At 41.2% G+C, this 21,549-nt stretch overlaps 1 protein-coding gene across 1 annotated transcript; it reads left to right on the top strand.

Moving 5' to 3' along the window:
* The first annotated feature begins 404 nt into the window (after positions 1 to 404).
* LOC307119494 (cadherin-1-like) lies at positions 405 to 20,147 on the top strand. The gene is made up of 13 exons (XM_079805804.1): positions 405 to 557; positions 3,066 to 3,180; positions 5,512 to 5,747; positions 9,677 to 9,826; positions 9,913 to 10,068; positions 10,393 to 10,540; positions 10,620 to 10,795; positions 10,882 to 11,010; positions 11,098 to 11,283; positions 11,370 to 11,614; positions 14,370 to 14,515; positions 14,591 to 14,815; positions 19,714 to 20,147. The coding sequence occupies exons 1-13, from the start codon at positions 510 to 512 to the stop codon at positions 19,956 to 19,958; spliced, it is 2,205 nt and encodes a 734-aa protein (XP_079661930.1). The 5' UTR covers positions 405 to 509; the 3' UTR covers positions 19,959 to 20,147.
* Positions 20,148 to 21,549: the final 1,402 nt, after the last annotated feature.

Here is a 21,549-nt window from a genome sequence, read left to right as displayed (position 1 = left end):
GACAGTATATAGATTTTTGGAAAAAATACTTTGGTATAGAATGATTCTTGTTTGCAATTAAAAAAAGAGAGGCAAATAAAAATGGTAAATGATGTATAATTGTGTAAAAGTAATACATCATTTGTCACCATTACTGTTACTACTAACAACACTGTTACACTTGTTACTTTTAACAAGTGTAACAGAGTTGTAAGTCCTTGTTTCCAGTCAAGTCATAACAATACTGTACTACATTGTGAAATACTGCTACTGTACCCTTCACTCACTGAGAAATGTAGGAAGTTTACATCTTTAGTTTAATAATGTTATTTATTTTCTAGTAAATATATATTTGAAAGCCCTTTACATCACTCCATATGCCACACCCTTAGACAACCCCGCCCCCTAAAATGATTACAAATGTCACATGTGAGGGTATTTGTGCAACTCAAGCAATTAAATAGTTGTGCTGTCTTAAAAACCAACAAGGAAGTAAGACCTGAAGGACCTTTCGAGACATTTTGCTTCAAATGGACACAATGAAGATGCGATTGGGAGTTATTATTTTCCTCTGTAAGGTAGGATTTTATCAAGTCTTTATTAGTGTCTGATAGTGCTCATCATGTTCAGAGAATACTCATCTTTATTTTAATCTCACGAAAATATTAATATATGAAATTATAAATGTACGTTGTTTAAGATGTTTAATAAAGTTGAGAGTTAAATATTAAATAGCTAAACATAGTAACATGGGAAAGCATCGTAAGGGGGGAAGAAATCATCTGTGTTGTTGCTGCTGCCTCTTGTATTTTTATATTATGTGTCACACTTATGTTGCCAGGGGTAGATTTTATTAAAACTAAAAGGCTTTTTGGTTCTTTTGTTTTATGAAGGTTATATTAACTTTTTTACTACCTCCTTCTTTTTATTGATTTACCATTGTCCCAGACCAAAACATTAAATCTAAAAATCATGAAAATCTATATATATTAATTATTTAGCCTACATATATTTTTGATAATAGCATTTTACTAACGCATATATTTTACTAACGCATTGGCATATCATTACAAATCTCTGTATGTGTCTCCGGCACCATGTCCTGACAGTACACAAAAAGTTTCAGGGCAACGCCACCTTGTGGTCAGATGTTATAATGGAATGTGCAAAAATGCAAATAACGGACCCACTTTATATTAGGTGGCCTTAACTACTACGTACTAACATTTTAATTAATCATTTGATACAATGCACTTATTGTGTACATACATGATTTTACATTGTACTTACATTTTTAAAATACCTGCATGTAATTACATCTGTAATTAATTTCTGTAGTTACATTTGTAATTACACAGTTGACACTTCCCTTACACCTAACCCTACCCTTAAACTTACCCACACCACCACACCTGTCCCTAACCCTACCCTTAAATTTACCCACACCACCACACCTGTCCCTAACCCTACCTGTATCCCACCTCAATATCAGCAAAAGTGTTTTGCAATACAATTTGAACACAGTAAGTACATTGTACTTATTGTTTGATATAAGTACATAGTACTTAAGGCCATATTACGCCCCGCCTCTAGGGGAATATAAAGACAACACTAAAGAGGCGTAATAAATAATTGGTTGGGTTGTGGAAATGGAATCCCAGCACGCATCCCTCCGGTCGATAATCAAAAAGAAGCAAAAGCACAAAATTGAAGCAAAAAGTAATACATTTATTAAAGGTAACAATTGAAATAAAGAGCAAATCTTCAGGGTGTCCAAAAGGCCAAAATAACAAACAAAACGAGTATAAAAAGGAAAGAGGGGAAACTGAATAACCTAATCAAATACCAAAAGAAAAATACATTTACTTCACCTATCTCCCTGCCCAAAAACAGAGATCAAACAAGGTCAAAATAAACAAGGCAGGACACCCCTACGCTCCACACTGTTATGGTTCAGACATAGGAGAACGGTTCAGAGGTTTTCACAAGATACACGTTCACTCATAAGAGAACGATTCAGAGGTTTACACAAAATGCACGTTTGCTTAAGCAAAACAAAATTATCTAATCACAATTTGATCATCGGCCGGAGGAGGGATTCCGGAGCTCTCAACCCACGTGCGACCGAACCAAGAATGAGCTCCCCGATGAGTGTCAGCAGCGTCCTTTTAAAGACCCCGCCCCGACTAAGCAACCAATGGCTGCTTACATCCTCATGAATGGTGCACCTGTTTTGAGTTAGAGAAAACAGAAAAAAGAAAAGAGAAAAGGAACACAAAGCAATAGAAAACTAACACAGGTCGTAACAGGCCACCTGATATAAAGTGGGGCCCAAATGGGACCATTTATTAAATTATTGAAAAGATTCCTTGGTTCATGCCGAGAACAAATATGCCAATTTTGCCCTAGTCGGCCAAACTTCCTGTCCACCATTTTGAACCTACTTTTTGGAACTCCTCCTAGACCACTTTCCCGATTTTCACCAAAATTTAATTGTATCATCTTCAGACTGTGCCGACAAAAAGTTATGTTTTTTGTGTTGATAGAAGAAACCGTGTTTTTATGCCGGAGCAACAAATTTGAGGAAATATGCCAAAATGACTCTATGCTGAAAATGATGCTTTTGGCAAATTAACACCAAACTTTGCATGTGTCATTGTCACCTCACTCTGACCACACCACATACATTTTGTCACACCGCCATCTATTGGTAAAAAGTGATAAACCATTAAATCAAATTACTAATGATTGTACTTATGATTTTTCAGCCATTTGCCTAAAATCATCTTAATATGTCTTTAATTGCTCATTGTTGCAGTTGGTCTGATGCTCCCAGCCATGTTGGCATGAGTGTATTTGTTCTTGGTCCGATAATTTCTGCTTGCAGATATATTTATGTATTACGTTTGTTTTTGAACTTTGAACTTAAGTGTAACAGTCTTGGGGAAAAAAAGTATGTAAATGTTCAAACTGGTCCTGTAATTACATAGAGTTTAGGTTGTGTTTGTGTCCGAGTGAGAAAAGAATTAATGTCATTTGAAAGATGTTTTGTGCCAAAGCAACGATTTAATATTGTTTCAAATTAGGTATTTTTGTGTGAATATGCGGAGGGGTATTCATGTACACCTGGCTTTGAGTCAGAGTTGCTGGTTTTTAAAGTGCACAGAGATGACCTTCACCAAGGAGAAAGACTAGGAAGAGGTAGGCTGATCTCTTTAAACAAAACACTAAAGAAAATTAACATTAAGAGTTTAGTATTTGGCTAAATAATATCTCTACACAATGAGATCTTTTTAACTGTGACTTTAACATTTGATTAAATTGTATACATGCACTGTATCTACTAAATGTGCTTTCATCATGTGCTCTGTGTCTGTCCTTGAACTTTTACGTTAAAGTGTTTCTTGTGCATTATTTTGTAGTTCTTTGTAATTTTTCCTGTTGATTAGTCTCCCAATGCGTGTCTTGTTAATTTGTTAAGCTTGTTTGCCTTTGTGTATATATATATATACACTCACCTAAAGGATTATTGGGAACACCTGTTCAATTTCTCATTAATGCAATTATCTAATCAACCAATCACATGGCAGTTGCTTCAATGCATTTAGGGGTGTGGTCCTGGTCAAGACAATCTCCTGAACTCCACACTGAATGTCAAAATGGGAAAGAAAGATGATTTAAGCAATTTTGAGCGTGGCATGGTTGTTGGTGCCAGACGGGCCGGTCTGAGTATTTCACAATCTGCTCAGTTACTGGGATTTTCACGCACAACCATTTCTAGGGTTTACAAAGAATGGCGTGAAAAGGGAAAAACATCCAGTATGCGGCAGTCCTGTGGGAGAAAATGCCTTGTTGATGCTAGAGGTCAGAGGAGAATGGGTCGACTGATTTAAGCTGAAGAGCAAATTTGACTGAAATAACCACTCGTTGCAACCGAGGTCTGCAGCAAAGCATTTGTGAAGCCACAACACACACAACCTTGAGGTGGATGGGCTACAACAGCAGAAGACCCCACCGGGTACCACTCATCTCCACTACAAATAGGAAAAAGAGGCGACAATTTGCACCAAAATTGGACAGTTGAAGACTGGAAAAATGTTGCCTGGTCTGATGAGTCTTGATTTCTGTTGAGACATTCAGATGGTAGAGTCAGAATTTGGCGTAAACAGAATGAGAACATGGATCCATCATGCCTTGTTTCCACTGTGCAGGCTGGTGGTGGTGGTGTAATGGTGTGGGGGATGTTTTCCTGGCACACTTTAGGCCTCTTAGTGCCAATTGGGCATCGTTTAAATGCCACGGCCTACCTGAGCATTGTTTCTGACCATGTCCATCCCTTTATGAGCACCATGTCCCCATCCTCTGATGGCTACTTCCAGCAGGATAATGCACCGTCACAAAGCTCCAATCATTTCACATTGGTTTCTTGAACATGAAAATGAGTTCACTGGACTAAAATGGCCCCCACAGTCACCAGATCTCAACCCAATAGAGCATCTTTGGGATGTGGTGGAACGGGAGCTTCGTGCCCTGGATGTGCATCCCACAAATCTCCATCAACTGCAAGATGCTCTCCTATCAATATAGGCCAACATTTCTAAAGAATGCTTTCAGCACCTTGTTGAGTCAATGCCACGTAGAATTAAGGCAGTTCTGAAGGCGAAAGAGGGTCAAACACAGTATTAGCGTGTGTTCCTAATAATCTTTTAGGTGTATATATATATATATATATATAGCCTAGTGCTTCAGTTGTTATTTTTTGGTCGTTGCTCCTGTATGTGTGTTCCTGGCCTGTTTGTGGATCCTCGTGTTTGTGGATTTTCTGTTTATGTTGTTTGTGATTAAATTGTTTGTGCTGCATTTGGATTCTCACTCCGCTTCATCCCTGCTCACACGTTACAGTTGAATTGAGTCTAAGTGTTGAAGCTCACAATAAGTGTTGATTAATGATGTATATCACTGATGCTTCATGTGTAGCTGATGCTATGAGTTCGACAATTGTCTGAAGCCTGTATAGAATCACACCAATTTCTTGACTGATGGCACTAGTGCCGCCCTCCAAAACGCTGCATCACCTGTGCCTCAACAATACATGCCATCGCTCCTCAGATGTTTCTTATTCATGAAACAATTTATCTGACCATATTTTGTTATAATTTCCAGCGACATAGTGTTCTCATCCTAACCATCAAGAGGACACACATGAGAAGAGTTTTAAGTGCTTAACGATTCTTTGAATTGCTCACACTGAGATCAGTGGGTACTGGATTGACCCATTATACCTTACTACAGAAAAGCTGGTATCATTACGTTTTAAATTGAGTATTGACTTGGCAACCCTTTTTTTACTGACTAATCATGAAGTTAATGTTTTGGTATTTTTGACAACACTATTTCAGCTCATTGTCACACCTGGAGTGTGTTCCCATTGCATCAGCTACTGACACAGCGTCTTGTTCCCCACTCAGGGAACCAGGTTTACATGTGTGACAAGACGCTTTATTGTGCCAATTGAATCTCTTTTTCTGACAGTAATTTTTAATACATGCGATGGAAGAACAAGAACGCTCTTTCAGTCCGCTGACAAGTGGTTTGATGTGAACACGGATGGGACTGTAACACTCAAGAGACAAGTGACTCTTCATGAAGACCACAAGGTGTTTTCTGTGCACGCTTGGGACTCCAGTGGCAAGAAGCACACGGTATCTGTCAGAGTTGAGCGTGTTCACCATCACGAGGACCATCACATGAACATCTCCTCTCCACAGGTACAAGCATGTTCCTTTAAGAAACTGCAGTCAGTACAGCTCAAGCCTGACTTTTTTGCTTTTGTTTCCATTGCTGCCTTGTTTGTTACCATATTCATTACTCACACCTGTTCCTCATTAGCCTTGTTGTCTTGTGTGTATAACCCTCAGTGTTTTTTGTGTTGATTGTCAGGTCTTGTCTTTGTATGACTGTTTGTTTGGTGTTCTCAGTTCTGTGCCTTGTGCTCTTGTTATTATTTAGACTCTTATTTTCATTAAGTCTTACCCTGCATTTGGATCCAGTCCTCCCTCGTTATTGAGTTCAACCAGTGTTACAGTAAGGCCATGATTGAGAACATGGTCCACAATAGTGGCCTTTATTACATCAGAAATGTGCCTATGTTTTGCCTCCCTACCCTTCCACCTCCATGCATCCTTATACTCTTCTTCTTCCTGGCTGTTGACCCTGTTTGTTTTCTTGTTGTTCTCCTATTGTCAGAAATTGTAGCACTGTGTTTTGCTCTGTCTATATATTCTCTAAAAATGTGATAACGTACATCCAGTGTTATGGATGAAAAATCGTTGTGCTCTTCTGGGATCTACTTGTCTGAAGGAAATGGACAGTTGTTTCATTAGTCATTTGTTTATTGACCGGGATCGTCTATTCCCTCTGATGATTCGTGACGTTGAATATTCTTCACTGGATTTCGTGCTGAACTGTTATCTGCCATCTGCCTGAACTTGCCACCCGGTACAGTTGTGCCTGATGTTCGTTTATTAACAGGATTTCAAACATCTGCTCAAGTTGTGAGTACTACAAGGCCTGTGCAGTCACACTATTTTTGTGTTTCCTTTTAAAGTGAAGCGGCCAGTTTTGTTTTTTTGGACACCACAAGCCACGTTACAGGCCTGCAACAAATTTTTGTTTAAGACTGAGTGAATGAGAGACAGGTGTGTGTGTGTTTGGGCCTACTTGATATACCAACATTCTACTGATTTGCATTTTAATTGATCCTGGTGTCAACTGTTTTATTTCATATTGTATATTGTTTAACTGTTTTATTGTCCATTTCAAACCATTTATTTCCCTCTACTGAATTCTATATAACGTTTACTTCAGTAAAGTGTACATAATTTCTCCTATTCACATATTCACTGTTAGAAAAAACAGCAAGACCCACACCAGAGAGCAGTGCTTATCATCGTCTTCGAACCCTATCAGGTGTAAGCCCTACCCCTGTAGGGGAAGAGACTTTAGACAGTTGGAGCAATCAGGCCAGACTCATGATTGAAGAGTGTGACTGCTCAAACAAAAAGAAGAGGAGAAGGATAGAAAGTCTAAAGGGTCCAGCCTTGGAGATCATTCAAGCTGTGAGAATGACGAATCCAGATGCAAGTCCTATGGAATACATAGAGGCTTTAGAAAGTGTGTTTGGAACAGCTGAGTCTGGTGAAGATCTCTACTTCACTTTTCAGCTGCTGCACCAAAATCCTGGTGAGCTGTTATCTGCATTTTTGAGAAGGTGGAGCTATCTCTTACCAAGTGTAGCGCCCACATCAGTACACTTGTGAGGGAAGGTTAACCTGAATTCTTTTAAGCTCTATAATTTCCTAAACAGTCAATTTTTTTTATACGGGCAAAGGATTAAGAAGGTTGCTAGTGTTATCAAATGAACCCACTGAAGCAAATGGCAATGAAATAATGGCAACAACAATTAAAACAAATGGACAAGACTTTTACTGAATATATACACTCACCTAAAGGATTATTAGGAACACCTGTTCAATTTCTCATTAATGCAATTATCTAATCAACCAATCACATGGTAGTTGCTTTAATGCATTTAGGGGTGTGGTCCTGGTCAAGACAATCTCCTGAACTCCAAACTGAATGTCAGAATGGGAAAGAAAGATGATTTAAGCAATTTTGAGCGTGGCATGGTTGTTGGTGCCAGACGGGCCGGTCTGAGTATTTCACATCTGCTCAGTTACTGGGATTTTCACGCACAACCATTTCTAGGGTTTACAAAGAATGGTGTGAAAAGGGAAAAACATCCAGTATGCGGCAGTCCTGTGGGAGAAAATGCCTTGTTGATGCTAGAGGTCAGAGGAGAATGGGCCGACTGATTCAAGCTGATAGAAGAGCAACTTTGACTGAAATAACCACTCGTTACAACCGAGGTATGCAGCAAAGCATTTGGGAAGCCACAACACACACAACCTTGAGGCAGATGGGCTACAACAGCAGAAGACCCCACCGGGTACCACTCATCTCCACTACAAATAGAAAAAAGAGGCTGCAATTTGCACGAGCTCACCAAAATTGGACAGTTGAAGACTGGAAAAATGTTGCCTGGTCTGATGAGTCTGGATTTCTGTTGAGACATTCAGATGGTAGAGTCAGAATTTGGCGTAAACAGAATGAGAACATGGATCCACCATGCCTTGTTACCACTGTGCAGGCTGGTGGTGGTGGTGTAATGGTGTGGGGGATGTTTTCTTGGCACACTTTAGGCTGTTTAAAGCCCTTTGAAGCTGTACTGAAACTGTCATTTGGTCCTTGAACCGTTTGTAGCCCACTGAAGTCCATTATATGGAGAACAACCCTGGACTGTTTTCATCCAAAACCTTAATTTCTTTTCGACTGCAGAAAGAAAGACATGGACATCTTGGATGACATGGGGGTGAGTAAATTATCAGCAAAAGTTTATTTAAAAGTTAACTAATCCTTTAAGGCAGTTCTGAAGGTGAAAGGGGGTCAAACACAGTATTAATATGGTGTTCCTAATAATCCTTTAGGTGAGTGTATATACAAATAAAATAAACAAGAATATAGATTGACAAACATTCAAAGGATGATTGGCAGTGTAATTTAGACTAATAGCCAGCACAAATCAAATACCACAGTCCTCGTTGCAGGCCTGAATCGATGCTCGGGGTCATTGTAGCCAAAAACCCATGGCTACTTCACTCCGTAGAGCAAAAGAAAATAAACAAATGAGCTCACCACACGTGTGTTGCGCAACAGTAATGTCTCAGCCGATCGCGCGCGTGCTGTCCCGTGCAGCTCTCTCTACTCAGACGAATGTTCTAGACTGCAGCTCCGGTCCGTTTTGTCAAAAGCCCAGTCTCTCGTCCAGTGTTCTCATCTGTAAAACTCGTGCTCTCTCTCCACTCTTTTCTCTTCCCGTCTCCCGTCCTTCCTTTCCCTTCCGCGCTTACCACCACCACACATGAGGCCACGTGACTTTCACTTTATAAAATTAACTAAACATTTTACATGTTGACTAACAATAACAATGTACGTTTCTTTTACAGAACTGAAACAATGTACAATATGAAAATAATCAAATTTAACAACGACTGACTCAAGTCTATTTTTTTTATTTTTGTACCCAATTATATCCCCATGTTACACAAGATATTGCAGAAAGGAGGCCTAGATTCCACACTAGCTGACAAAGCACGGGTGGAGCAGCTTATCAGAGGGGTTACATGTACAATCAGCACTGGCCCCCAGCGGTGTATGCTCTCCCTCCTGCTCTTCTTCCTCTACACCAGGGGTGTCCAAAGTTGGTCCTGGAGGGCCACTGTCCAGCAGAGTTTAGCTCCAACTTGCCTCAACACACCTGTCTGGAAGTTTCTAGTATGCCTAATAAGACCTTGATTAGCTGGTACAGGTGTGTTTAATTGGGGTTGGAGCTAAACTCTGCAGTTCTTGTCGCTGTCATTCTGTCTGTTCACTTGACGCTTCTGTCAACAAGGCAAATTCCTTGTTTGTGTGTGTGTGTGTGTGTGTGTGTGTGTGTGCGTGCGTGCGCGCATACTTGGCAATAAAGTTCATTCTGATTATGATTCTGAAGATGCAATTATTATCCAAATATTTGCTGGCTTGTGTGCTATATTTAATTGTTAACAAAACATTTTTGTTGCTCATTGCCTTTCACTAGCATTTCCAGATGGAATCTCCCTCTGATGATCTGGTTCTGACGTTTCCAAAGTCTTCAACGGGTCTGAAGAGAGCAAAGAGAGGTTGGGTTATTCCTCCGTTCAATTTACTTGAAAACAGCAAAGGTCCTTTCCCAATAAAGCTGGTCCAGGTGAGTGAAAGTCATTCAAAATGAGATGGACGAGAGAGAGGTTTGCCTGTTATTGACTTTGATCTCTTATTTCTTTCTGTATTTAGATAAAGTCACCGTACTCTAAAGAAACTCCGATGCAATACAGGATCACAGGTGAAGGGGCAAATCTGGACCCTAAGGGGACTTTTATTATACACAGATTATCAGGGTTTGTGTCAGTGACTCGGCCACTCGACAGAGAAACAAAAGCTTCATACAGAGTAAGTTGATTTTTAGTGTCTCTAACATTTAGGGTTAGTTCTTGGTGTATTTCAGCATTGGATTGCTCATTCTTAATTCTTTGAAAGCTGTCATCAGTTAATCAGATAAAAAAAGGCCCCATGAAATGACAACCATTTTTTGTTTTCATGTGTTTGGAGAGTGTACATTTTTTGTATTTATTGTAATTTGTTTATCTGCTAAAAAATTAAGTCTGTTTTCTTTAGAAATACACTTGTATATTCATGTCTCAAAGCTAACAGACCTGGACTAAAAGAAACAACCTCAGATATTTGCCTTTTAACATGCCTGTATTTCTTCTTTAGCTTATAGCTCATGCTACTGGACTTGACAAGCCTTATATAGAAGAAAGTCCAATGGAATTTGTTGTAAATGTGATGGACGCAAATGATAATCCTCCTGTTTTTACACACAATCCATTCAATGGAGAAGTTCCTGAAGCTGCTCAAATAGGTAGGTGTATGGTGCAGATTCTTCAAATGCCTCTTCAGCTCGTACCACCTAATCAGTCTTTATTCTTCTCTCACTGAAGGTCCTGAGTTTATGACCGTCACAGCCACTGATGCAGATGATGCATTAAACACTTACAATGCAGATGTCAGATACAAAATCATTAAGCAAGAACCAGAATTACCAAATCCAAACATGTTTCAAATTAACTCTTTTACTGGAAGAATTTCTGTGAATTCTGCTGGCTTGGACAGAGAGGTGAGAAATGACATTTGGTGAATGGATTTTAAAGTGGTTGTAAATGATTTTATGCAAGCAAACTCATCAGTTATCTTCCCTTTCAGAAATGGCCCAAATACACTTTGACAGTTGTGGCTGCTGACAATGAAGGAACTGAATTGATAACCACTGGCACAGCTGTTATTACTGTGACTGACAGCAATGATAACGCTCCTCAGTTTGAGGAGACCACGGTAATATATTATAACATTCTGAATATATAAATATACAAGTGTTTTAACTGTATTAATACTTGTATGCACCATACATCTCTGTTTTAGCTCACTGTATCCGTCCCAGAGAATAAAGTAGGAGCTGTAGTGGCCACACTTAAAGTCACTGATGGAGATGAAGTTGGATCTCCTGCCTGGTCAACCAAATATCGGATTATTGGGGGTGACAAGGGAGGGTTTTTCAATGTCACTACTGGACCCAGCCGGCTAGAGGGCATCATCACCACTGTAAAGGTACTGTGTGTAGCTCATGTGTTTGCACAGGCAATCGGTTATAATGACGAGCCTTTAGTAAAATACACTTTCTTTTCCACATTTAGCCCCTGGACTTTGAGAAGAACAAGCAACACATTCTGTCTGTGATTGTTGAGAACGATGATCCATTTGTCGGGGCTTTGCCCACTTCCACTGCCACAGTCACAGTGAATGTTCTAGATGTGAATGAGCCTCCAGAGTTTAATCCAAAGGAGAAGAGAATTACCAATCTTGAAGATACGCCTCTTGGTACTGATTTGGTTACTTTTACAGCCACTGATCCAGACATTGGAAAATCACAGAAGATAACGTAAGAAAAGTTGCAAATTATTTTCCCATCCGAGACAATCAAACCAAAATTTCATTCCATTTGACAATTCTGACTCATTTCACTAGAGATTTCCAGATCTCACAGAACAATAAAAATCCCATAAAAATCCCACTTTATAATAACGTTCAGTTGTAAGTCATTTATAAGTGGTTAGTTAATGATGAACTAATCATTTACAAAACATTCATAAATGATTATCAATTGATATGCTAACATTTTATGTATATTTTGTAAATTCCGTTACAAGTAATTTACAAGTGATTAGTAAATGATGAACTAATAATTTACAAAACATGACTGCATTTCATAAATGTTTAATAAATGATGTTACATTTTTTGTATGTTTTGTAGATTCAGTTATAAATTATTTACAAGTTATTAGATAATGATAAACAAATAATTTACAAACCATGACTATGCTTTCATAAATGATTAATAAGTGAAATATAAATTATTTTACGTATGTTTTGTAGATTCAGTTATAAGTAATTTACAATTGATTAGTTAATGATGAACTAATAATTTACAAAACATTACTGCATTTCATAAATGTTTAATAAATTATGTTACATTTTTTGTATGTTTTGTAGATTCAGTTATAAATTATTTACAAGTTATTAGATATTGATAAACACTTATCATTCACTTGACTATATGATCATAAATTATTAAGTAATATGCTAACAAAAATAACATATCATAAAATAATCAAACAGATCCTAAGTAAATGGTTATTAAGTTACTAGTTAATATATTATTAATCACTGAAATGTCAACGTACCATTATCTCAATAAACAATTGTTAATCATGAACAAATGATGATCAAACCATTAGTAAATGATGAGTATATCATTTATTGATGCATCGTTAAAGTTGTAAACTGGTCTGTTAAAATCAACACAGTCTCACTCCTATTCGTCACATATTGACGTTTGGTCAGTTCATATTTCTTCTTCAAATGATACACAAGACTCTTTAGCATGACGCAATCGGTCACAAGACACACAAGAGCCAATGGCATTTTACAATCAAAGCTGACGTAATGACGCAATTGGTCACAAGACATACGACAGCCAATGCTGTCAAAGCTGACGTAACGTTTCTTCCGCCGGCAAATTTTGAAATGTGTTCATGATCTTCGGCGAATGGACTCGACGCTGCTGATCGCTTTTGGGGATTTACTTCACACAAACCAATTGTTTGGCTTCGGGACACTTGGAATATTTGTACTTTTTGAATAAATTGTGCCTGCAGTCGTATCTGCCTGTTATATCCTGTGTTTTATAATACACAAACGGGTAGGTTTAGTGAAGGGGATGGCTTACATGTTCAAAACGTGTCTAAATATCGTAAATAAAAAAAGAAAAGAAATGTAAAATTTCACTAGGAACTGACCAAGCATCAATATGTGATGAATAGGAGTTAAATGCTTACAGTAATCAGATGATTTACCTATTTACACATTTCTATTGCAACAGGTGAGGGATAGCAGAATGTAATTTTCACATATAATGCAGAAAAGGTTGTAAATGCCTTGTATACATGTACAGATCATTTGTAACGGGTAAGAAAGATCTACGAATGATGTGTAAGACATTCTCAAGTGATGAATAGTCTACACTTTAGATTAGGGGACGCAGAAAGAGTTCTAAATGCCTTGTATACACGTACAGATCATTTGTAACGGGTAAGAAAGCTTTGTAAATTATTTATTCATGCGTTTACAACATCTTCTATAACAGGTGTTGAACACTTTGTAGTGTGTACTTTAATGTAAATGCTGACAGCTGTCTTCTCTGACACACATGGAGTCTTCGTGCACCTGATGTGAGCTTCAGTGGAGGGTAAAACCAGTTCACATTATCACTAGATCCCACACAGAACACAAGTCTGCACTGTTGAGTGAAAGGATTTAACTTAACACACTGCTTTAAGTCATTTAAAAATGTTTATTTATTTGACAACTAGTAATTTATTCTTTAAAAAAAATAGCTTTAGCATAATTGCATTTTTGTGGGTTTTAACAGACCAGCTTACAACTTTAACGATGCATCAATCAATTATATACTCATCATTTACTAATAGTTTGATCATCATTTGTTCATGATCAACAATTGTTTATTGAGATAATGGTACGTTGACATTTCAGTGATTAATAATATATAAACTAATAACTTAAGAACCATTTACTAAGGATTATTTTATGATATGCAATTTCTTTAAAGATAACTTACGACAGATTTGTAAATCGTCAGCAAATTGCTTAATAATCATTCATGATCGTATATTCATGATTTGTAAATGATTCGTTTATCATTATCTAATAATTGTAAATAATTTATAACTGAATCTACAAAACATACATAAAATGTAACATAATTTATTAAACATTTATGAAATGTATAGTCATGTTTTGTAAATGATTCGTTCATCATTTACTAATCACTTGTAAATTACTTGTAACGGAATTTACAAAACATACATAACATGTTAGCATATCACTTGATAATCATTTATGAATGTTTTGTAAATGATTAGTTCATCATTAACAAACCACTTATAAATGACTTACAACTGAACATTATTATAAACTGTTACCCCCAGAATTCAACTGCAGCATGCCTGTATATTCTTTGAACTTCAAATAGTTTTAAATGTCCAGGCAAGACTTTGTCAAACCAACATTAAGTTGAACATTTCCAGTTTTAACCTAATATATTTGGTTCCTTCCAGGTATAAAATTGGCAATGATCCTGCCGGCTGGCTGAGTGTAACTCCAGACACTGGAATTATTAAAGTCAAGAAAGAAATGGATAGAGAATCTAACTATGTGAAAGATGGCATATACAGAGCTATCATTTGGGCGGTGGATGATGATGGTAATTTGTGTTTAGTCTTTAAGAATAGACTTCTTGCTGGCATGGCCTTTTTCTAATGTCTGTGCTTGTGTGTAGTCGAATCTCCAGCAACTGGCACAGGAACCCTGATAATTACATTGGAGGATGTAAATGACAACGCTCCTGTCATCAATGAAAGGGAGATCAAAATTTGCAACCGTGGTTCATCCCCAGTGCTTCTCTCTATAACAGACAAAGATGGACCTGATAATGCTGGTCCCTTTAGTGTTGAGACCCAAGGAGAAACCAGTAAAAATTGGTCCACCTCTATGAATGAAACATGTGAGCAACTACTAATGTTTTTAAGGGGACATCGGATACAAGATGTAAAATAAGTCTCTGATGCATGTGAAATTTAAGCTCAAAATACCCAACACATTTTTTTTATAACACGTTAAAATTGCCACTTTTGGGGGGTGAGCGAAAATGTTTTTGTGTGTGTCCCATAAAATGCAAATGATCTGGTGCTCCTGGCCCCCTTTCAAGAAGAGGGCGGAGCTTCAGGAGTTCAGGACAATCTCACACTGATAATACAAGAAACTGTCAGAAGCAGTGTTGAGTTTGAAACAGGAGTCAGACAATGATGCCTATAGACCCAGAGAATACACTGATCAAGCATTACATTATGACCTAATATTGTGTTGGTCTGTTTGATCGGACCACACGGGCCAGCCTTCGCTCCCCACGTGCATCAATGAGCCTTGGCCGCCCATGACTCTGTGACCGGTTCTCCACTGTTCCTTCCTTGGAGCACTTTTGATAGAGACTGACCACTGCAGACCGGGAACACCCTACAAGAGCTGCAGTTTTGGAGATGCTCTGACCCAGTCGTCTAGCCATCAAAATCGAATGCCTCTGTGTGCATACGAGTCAAAAGAAGTATACTTTGCAAGGCTGTGTGCTAGGGTTAGGTCAGCACCCCCCAAATAACGGATATGGCATAAATATCTATATATGAAGGTCTGTGTATATATATATATATATATATATATATATATATATATATATATATATATATATATATATATATATATATATATATATATATATATATATATATATTGTGACGAGCACCCGGAGGGCTCATCAGCGTCGTCCTGGAAACAAACGAGGAGCACCTGCCCGCCCTCGTCACAGGCTGATCGTCCCCAGCAATGGCTAAATAAGCTGCATGGGTTTTGCCAGAGGGTGAGACACCTCTCCATGAGACAGAACCTAACGCATGTTCTCTATCTTCCTCCAGACAGCAGCGGGTGACCGATCAGCCTCCCAGGAGCAGAACCCGGTCTCGCTGCCCCACAAGGAAGAGAGCACGCACTTCCCCGGAGCACCCACCCTAATCCTTCACTGGGTTTCTTTCACCTTGTAAATAAATCCACCCTCCGCGCACTTTGTTTGAGCTATCCTTGTTGTGTGATTCTTCACCCCATGACACTGGTGGAGAATGCGGACAGAAGAGTGAAAAATCACAGACAAACGAGCTCCTTCACCTCTTCTCCCTCTCTTCAATCTCCGCTTCTGTCATAGACGAGCGCTCCTCCACCAACATGGAGGAACTTCTCAAACGGATCACCGAGGTTAGCATCCACCAGCAACAAATAATTGAGCACCTCGCTACCCGCCAGGGTGAGAGTGAGCAGGAACTTGCAGCGCTGTGGGCCGCTCAACACATTCCGCTGTCGGACCCCCGAGCACAAGCCGCCAGGTTGTTACCGAAGATGACCCCAAACGATGATGTAGAGGTGCACCTACAGATGTTTGAAGCCACGGCCACCAATGAAGGATGGCAGCGCGATGACTGGGCACAGGTGTTGGCCCCTCTCCAAACCGTTGAGGCGCAGCGCAGCGCCAAGCGATGCGACGACGTGAAGCGGGAAATTCTGGCCCACCTGGGTTTGTCTCCGATATGCGCTGCTCAGTACTTCTTTGAGTGGGAATATAAGCCCCGTCGGCCAGCCCATGCCCAGGCCGCTGAACTCTGGCTGCTGGCTGCAGCACTGGCTGCTGGAGGGGGATCCAACGGCCAGTCAGGCGGCGGAACGCGTTGCCATCGACCGTCTGCTTCGCGCTCTTCCTCGTTCGCACTGACAGGTGGTCTGGATGAGGAACCTAAGCACCACCCTGGAATTCGTTGATGCCATCGAGCTGGTAGATGCTGCCCTACAGCGGGAGGCAGGGGAGCGAGTGCCGCCGTTTCCTCGGAGGGTGGTCCTGGAGCAACGCACACCATAGGGCCCTCAGCGACAAATAGACAGGCCAGCGGCTCCTTTGCCACAGGACGAGCCTATGCCAACGGAGGCCTCTGCACCTCCTGTACGAACCTGGCTGGCTGGCTGCATTGTTCACAGCAATCTGCCTGTTGGAGCTCCAGAAGCTGACGTCAGGGTCAATGGGAAGCCATTTCGTGCCATCCTGGACTCCGGCAGTGCGGTAAGCCTGGTTCAGTCGGATATTCTGTCCCCACATATGGAGTCTACAGCCTTCCTTCCTACAACCTGTGTCCTCGGGGACACCCGACAAGTACCAGCTCGCAGAGTGATAATTTCGGCCGGCCCTGAGGCCTGGCCGGTGGAAGTAGGTGTGATGAAGGATCTTCCGGTTCCCAGGCCTACGCCGCCGCCTACCTCGATGACGTTGTGATCCACTCCGAGGCATGGGAGGATCACCTGGACTGTCTGCTGAGGTTGCTGTCGGAGCTCTGGAGGGCTGGGCTCACCGCTAACCCACGAAAATGCCACCTCACGCTCTTCGAGGCAAAGTACCTGGGTTTCCAGGACGGTAGGCGTCTCATCCGACTGCAAGACAAAAAGGTGGAGATGATTCGGTGGGCCCGAGGCCCAAAACCAAAAAGAAAAAGAAAAGAAATCTTAGGGTTGGCAGCGTATTATCCCTGCTTCATCCCTAGCTTCTCCTCCTTAGCCGCCCCTCTAACAGACCTGACCAGGAAAGGACAGCCGGAGTAGGTTCATTGGACGCCAGAAAAGGAGGAAGCATTCCGAAATGTTAAGACAGCCCTCACCTCGGAACCGGTACTCTGAGCGCCAGACTTCAGCTGCCCCTTCCTGCTACAGACAGATGCGTCCGATACGGGACTGGGAACCGTCCTGTCGCAGGTCCAGGAAGGTGAGGAGCACCCTGTCTTATATATCAGCAGGAAGCTGACCTCAGTCGAGAAAAACTATGCCGCGGTGGAGAAGGAGGCCCTGGCAGTCAAGTGGGCAGTCTTGGAGCTGCGGAATTACCTCCTCGGTTGGAAGTTCACCCTGGTCACGGATCACGCTCCCCTTTAGTGGATGGCCCGAGCCAAGGACACCAATGCCAGGGTGACTCGATGGTTCCTCGCGCTCCAGGACTTCCACTTCATTGAGCGCCATCGGGCTGGTGCCGCGAACGGCAATGCTGACGGTCTCTCTCGGATTTGGGCAGCTTTTGCAGGTCTGTCAGGGGTCACTCCCCACCCATCCCCTTTTTCTCCCCTACTGTCTCAAATCATCCACAGGACCAAGAGGACGCTTGGGGGGGGGGGGTGTATGACGAGCACCTGGAGGACTCATCAGCGTCGTCCTGGAAACAGATGAGAAGCACCTGCCCGCCCTCGTCACAGGCTGATTGGTCCCAGCTGCGGTCCATCAAGCAATGTCTACATAAGCTGCATGGGTTTTGCCAGAGGGTGAGACACCTCTCCATGAGACAGAACTCTAACGCATGTTCTCTATCTTCCTCCAGACAGCAGCGGGTGACCGATCAGCCTCCCAGGAGCAGAGCCCGGTCTCGCTGCCCCACAAGGAAGAGAGCACGCACTTCACCGGAGCACCCACCCTAATCCTTCACTGGGTTTCTTTCACCTTGTAAATAAATCCACCCTGGGGGCACTTTGTTTGAGCTATCTAAAGTTGTATGAACTTTATATTGAGTTCATGGCCACAGGTGTATAAATCAAGCACTAGGCATGCAGACGCTTCTACACACATTTGTGAAAGAATGGGCCGCTCTCAGGAGCTCAGTGAACTCAAGCGTGGTACCGTGATCGGTGGCCACCTGTGCAATAAGTCCATTTGGGACATTTCCACACTAATATTCCACCCTCAACTGTTAGTGGAATTATAACAAAGTGGAAGTGATTGGGAACAACAGCAACTCAGCCACGAAGTGAAGTCACAGAGCGGGGTCAGCGCATACTGAGGGTCACAGAAGTGGCCAACTTTCTGCAGAGTCAAGAGCTCCAGACCTCCAAACTTCTGTGGCCTTCAGATGAGCTCAAAAACAGTGTGTATAGCTTCATGGAATGGGTTTCCATGGCCGAGCAGCTCATCCAAGCCTTACATCACCAAGTGCAATGCAAAGCGTGGGATGTAGTGGGGTAAAGCGCGCCACCACTGGACTCTAGAGCAGTGGAGACGTGTTCTCTGAGTGACCAATCACGCTTCTCTGTCTGACAATCCCATGGACGAGTCTGGGTTTGGCGGTTGCCAGGAGAACAGGACTTGTCTGACTGCATTGTGCCAAGTGTAAAGTTGGCTATGGAGACTACAAGCTGGATCACGAACAGTGTTCCATCCTTGAGCTTAAACTTTTTAGCAAAACCTGCCTTGAATTGTCCCTCATTCAGCAAGCAGTCTGGAGTAAAATGATTTGCACAGACATAACAAATTTGGGTGTATTCGGTGGTGCATTAACTTCAAATACAAAACGAACCACTGCACCCTCAACGGCTCTGATGTCAGGAGAAAATGAAGACTCTTATGTTCACTAACATCCAACAACAAAACACCCACATTGCTTACGAGACATTGTTGTCGGTACAGCTGCTCGAGCGGTTTGAAAATGGCGGACAGTGTACAACTGGCTGAGGTTGGAAACTATGCTAATATGGGACAGTCCGTCAGCGGTCTTTGGCGGGGCCTGAGCAATATGACGTCACACTGCTCAGAAAATCAAAACGGCTTGGAAATTGAGACTGTTTTTTGGGTATTAAAAAAAAGTAGTGAATGGATTTTTGTCGTTGAAGGGTGGTTGTGTCCACACACTGCTAAACCACATTTATATGTAAACACCATGTGAATTTTGCATCCGATGTCCCCTTTAAAAATAAATTAATCTCAATCTTTCATACGTTACTCATTGCAATATCTGGATGGCTTGGTATACATGTCTAACTATTGTAATGTTCCCAATTTTAGCTACCGGTGTCTTTCTGAAACCAAAGTTAGCATTGGAGCGGGGCGACTACAATGTTATCCTGAGAGTTTTTGATCAGCAAAGACTGTCTCAGGAATGCACCATTCAAGCAACTGTGTGTGACTGTGAAGGAGATGAAGTTCACTGTACTGACCGTGCTCCTTGCCTAGCAAGCAATACATTTTGTCTATTGCTAACATCGCTTGCATTGTATTTGTCTTTTACGTACATCTTTATAATTCATTAATCATTTATTAATATTTAATCTTTTTTTTTTTTTGCTAAACATTATTTTGCATTTATTAAATCTATGCCATCTTAATATTGCTGCAATCATTGTTCTCTAAAGGATCATGTACAGCCAGATGGTTTAATCTGAAATTAAAACAGTTTAATCTGTGTTTACCTTTCTTATAAAGTAAATGCATTAAACTTTCTCATTTGTATCTGTTCATTTGAATACATTTGACAGTCAATCCAGCAGATCGTAATGTAAAGTAAAGATTTTATAGACCTGAATTGCAATTTCTAAAACAGATGACCAAATATAATAAATCTTTGCCTCTTAAGATCTGGGACCATTTTTGGGATTTCCGCCTGGATTTGGCCTACCCAAATTGAAAAGCTTCCCATACATACATACAGTGTCTCTAAACACACAATACTGGTGTCATTTTACAGTAAACCCTTTGAAGTTTCATAAACCACTGCTAACAGTGATAAACATGTAAGTATATGTTGGCTAAACTGTAATAACCCACCTGGACCATTATTTTAAAGTGAAAAAGGATGTTTTTCACTTTAAAATAACGGTCTAGATCCCTAGTAGTCCAACTTCATAATGATGTCTCACTCGGACAAGAGGTGTTAGTGTGGTGTTTACCCTGTGGTCTATCTGGGTCCTAATGCCCCAGGTTAATGATGCTGCAGAAGCACCGTCCTTTGGATGAGACATTAAACTGAGCACTTTTTACAATAGATAGTTTCAAAGCAGCTTTACAGTGATAACAGGAAATTAATGCAACAATGTTTTGGCTGTACAGTAGCTCTAGAAGAAAGACATTGACAGGCTTAAGTAAGTTTTTGATTGATTCATTTCCATTTAAAAAATCATTAGTTATTAACTTGAGGGACGTTTTCACGCCAATGTGAAAACAATGGTTCAGGTGAAAGAAAACGGCTCGGGTTATGACTATAACCCTTGTTCCCAGAGAAAGGGAACGAGCACTGCGTCGGAATGACAAATTTGGGGACAGCATACCCGGAAGCTACATAAGGGGGGGCGGCGCATAGTAATGTCAGTTATCGCGATGAAGCATGCGCTCCAGGCGTGATGAGGTATGGCGAGGAGACGCACTGCTCGTTCCCTTTCTCGGGGAACAAGGGTTATAGTCATAACCCGAGCCGTTCCCTTTTGAGGGAACTCGCACTGCGTCGGAACAAGTACCCACTAGGCCACACCGAGGGTCGTGCATGCCCTAGTGTGAAGCTGGAGAGCAGGCACATCTAGGACTTGAGCACCCTAGCGCTGGGCGTCGCAGGGAGGTGCAAGCTGTAAAATCTAATGAAAGTGTGCGGAGGCCATGCCCCTGGTGGAATGAGCCCTCACGGCCATCAGTGAAGGCAAATTGCACACCTGATAAGCCGTGGCTATAGCCTGGACAATCCAGTTGCTGATTGTCTGAGTCGAAGCAGACAGCCCTTTCTTGGGTGAACCAAAGCACACTAACAGCTGTTCTGATTTCCTCCACTGCGCAGACTTCTCCAAATATATTTTAAGAGCTCTGACTGGGTAGAGAAGGTGAAGTCTCACTTTTTCCGCCGTCACGTGAGGCGGA

Source organism: Gobio gobio (assembly GCF_949357685.1).
Source record: "Gobio gobio genome assembly, chromosome: 2".
Lineage (NCBI taxonomy): Eukaryota > Metazoa > Chordata > Actinopteri > Cypriniformes > Gobionidae > Gobio > Gobio gobio.
Note: the sequence above shows the minus strand (reverse complement) of the source record. Positions and strands in the feature narration are given on the sequence as shown.

Excerpts from the sequence above, each read along its gene's own strand:
- LOC307119494 (XM_079805804.1), top strand. The coding sequence starts at position 510 with ATGGACACAATGAAGATGCGATTGGGAGTTATTATTTTCCTCTGTAAG. Across the intron at positions 3,181-5,511 it reads AGGAGAAAGACTAGGAAGAG|TAATTTTTAATACATGCGAT; the intron begins GTAGGCTGATCT and ends TTTTTCTGACAG. Across the intron at positions 11,615-14,369 it reads GGAAAATCACAGAAGATAAC|GTATAAAATTGGCAATGATC; the intron begins GTAAGAAAAGTT and ends GGTTCCTTCCAG.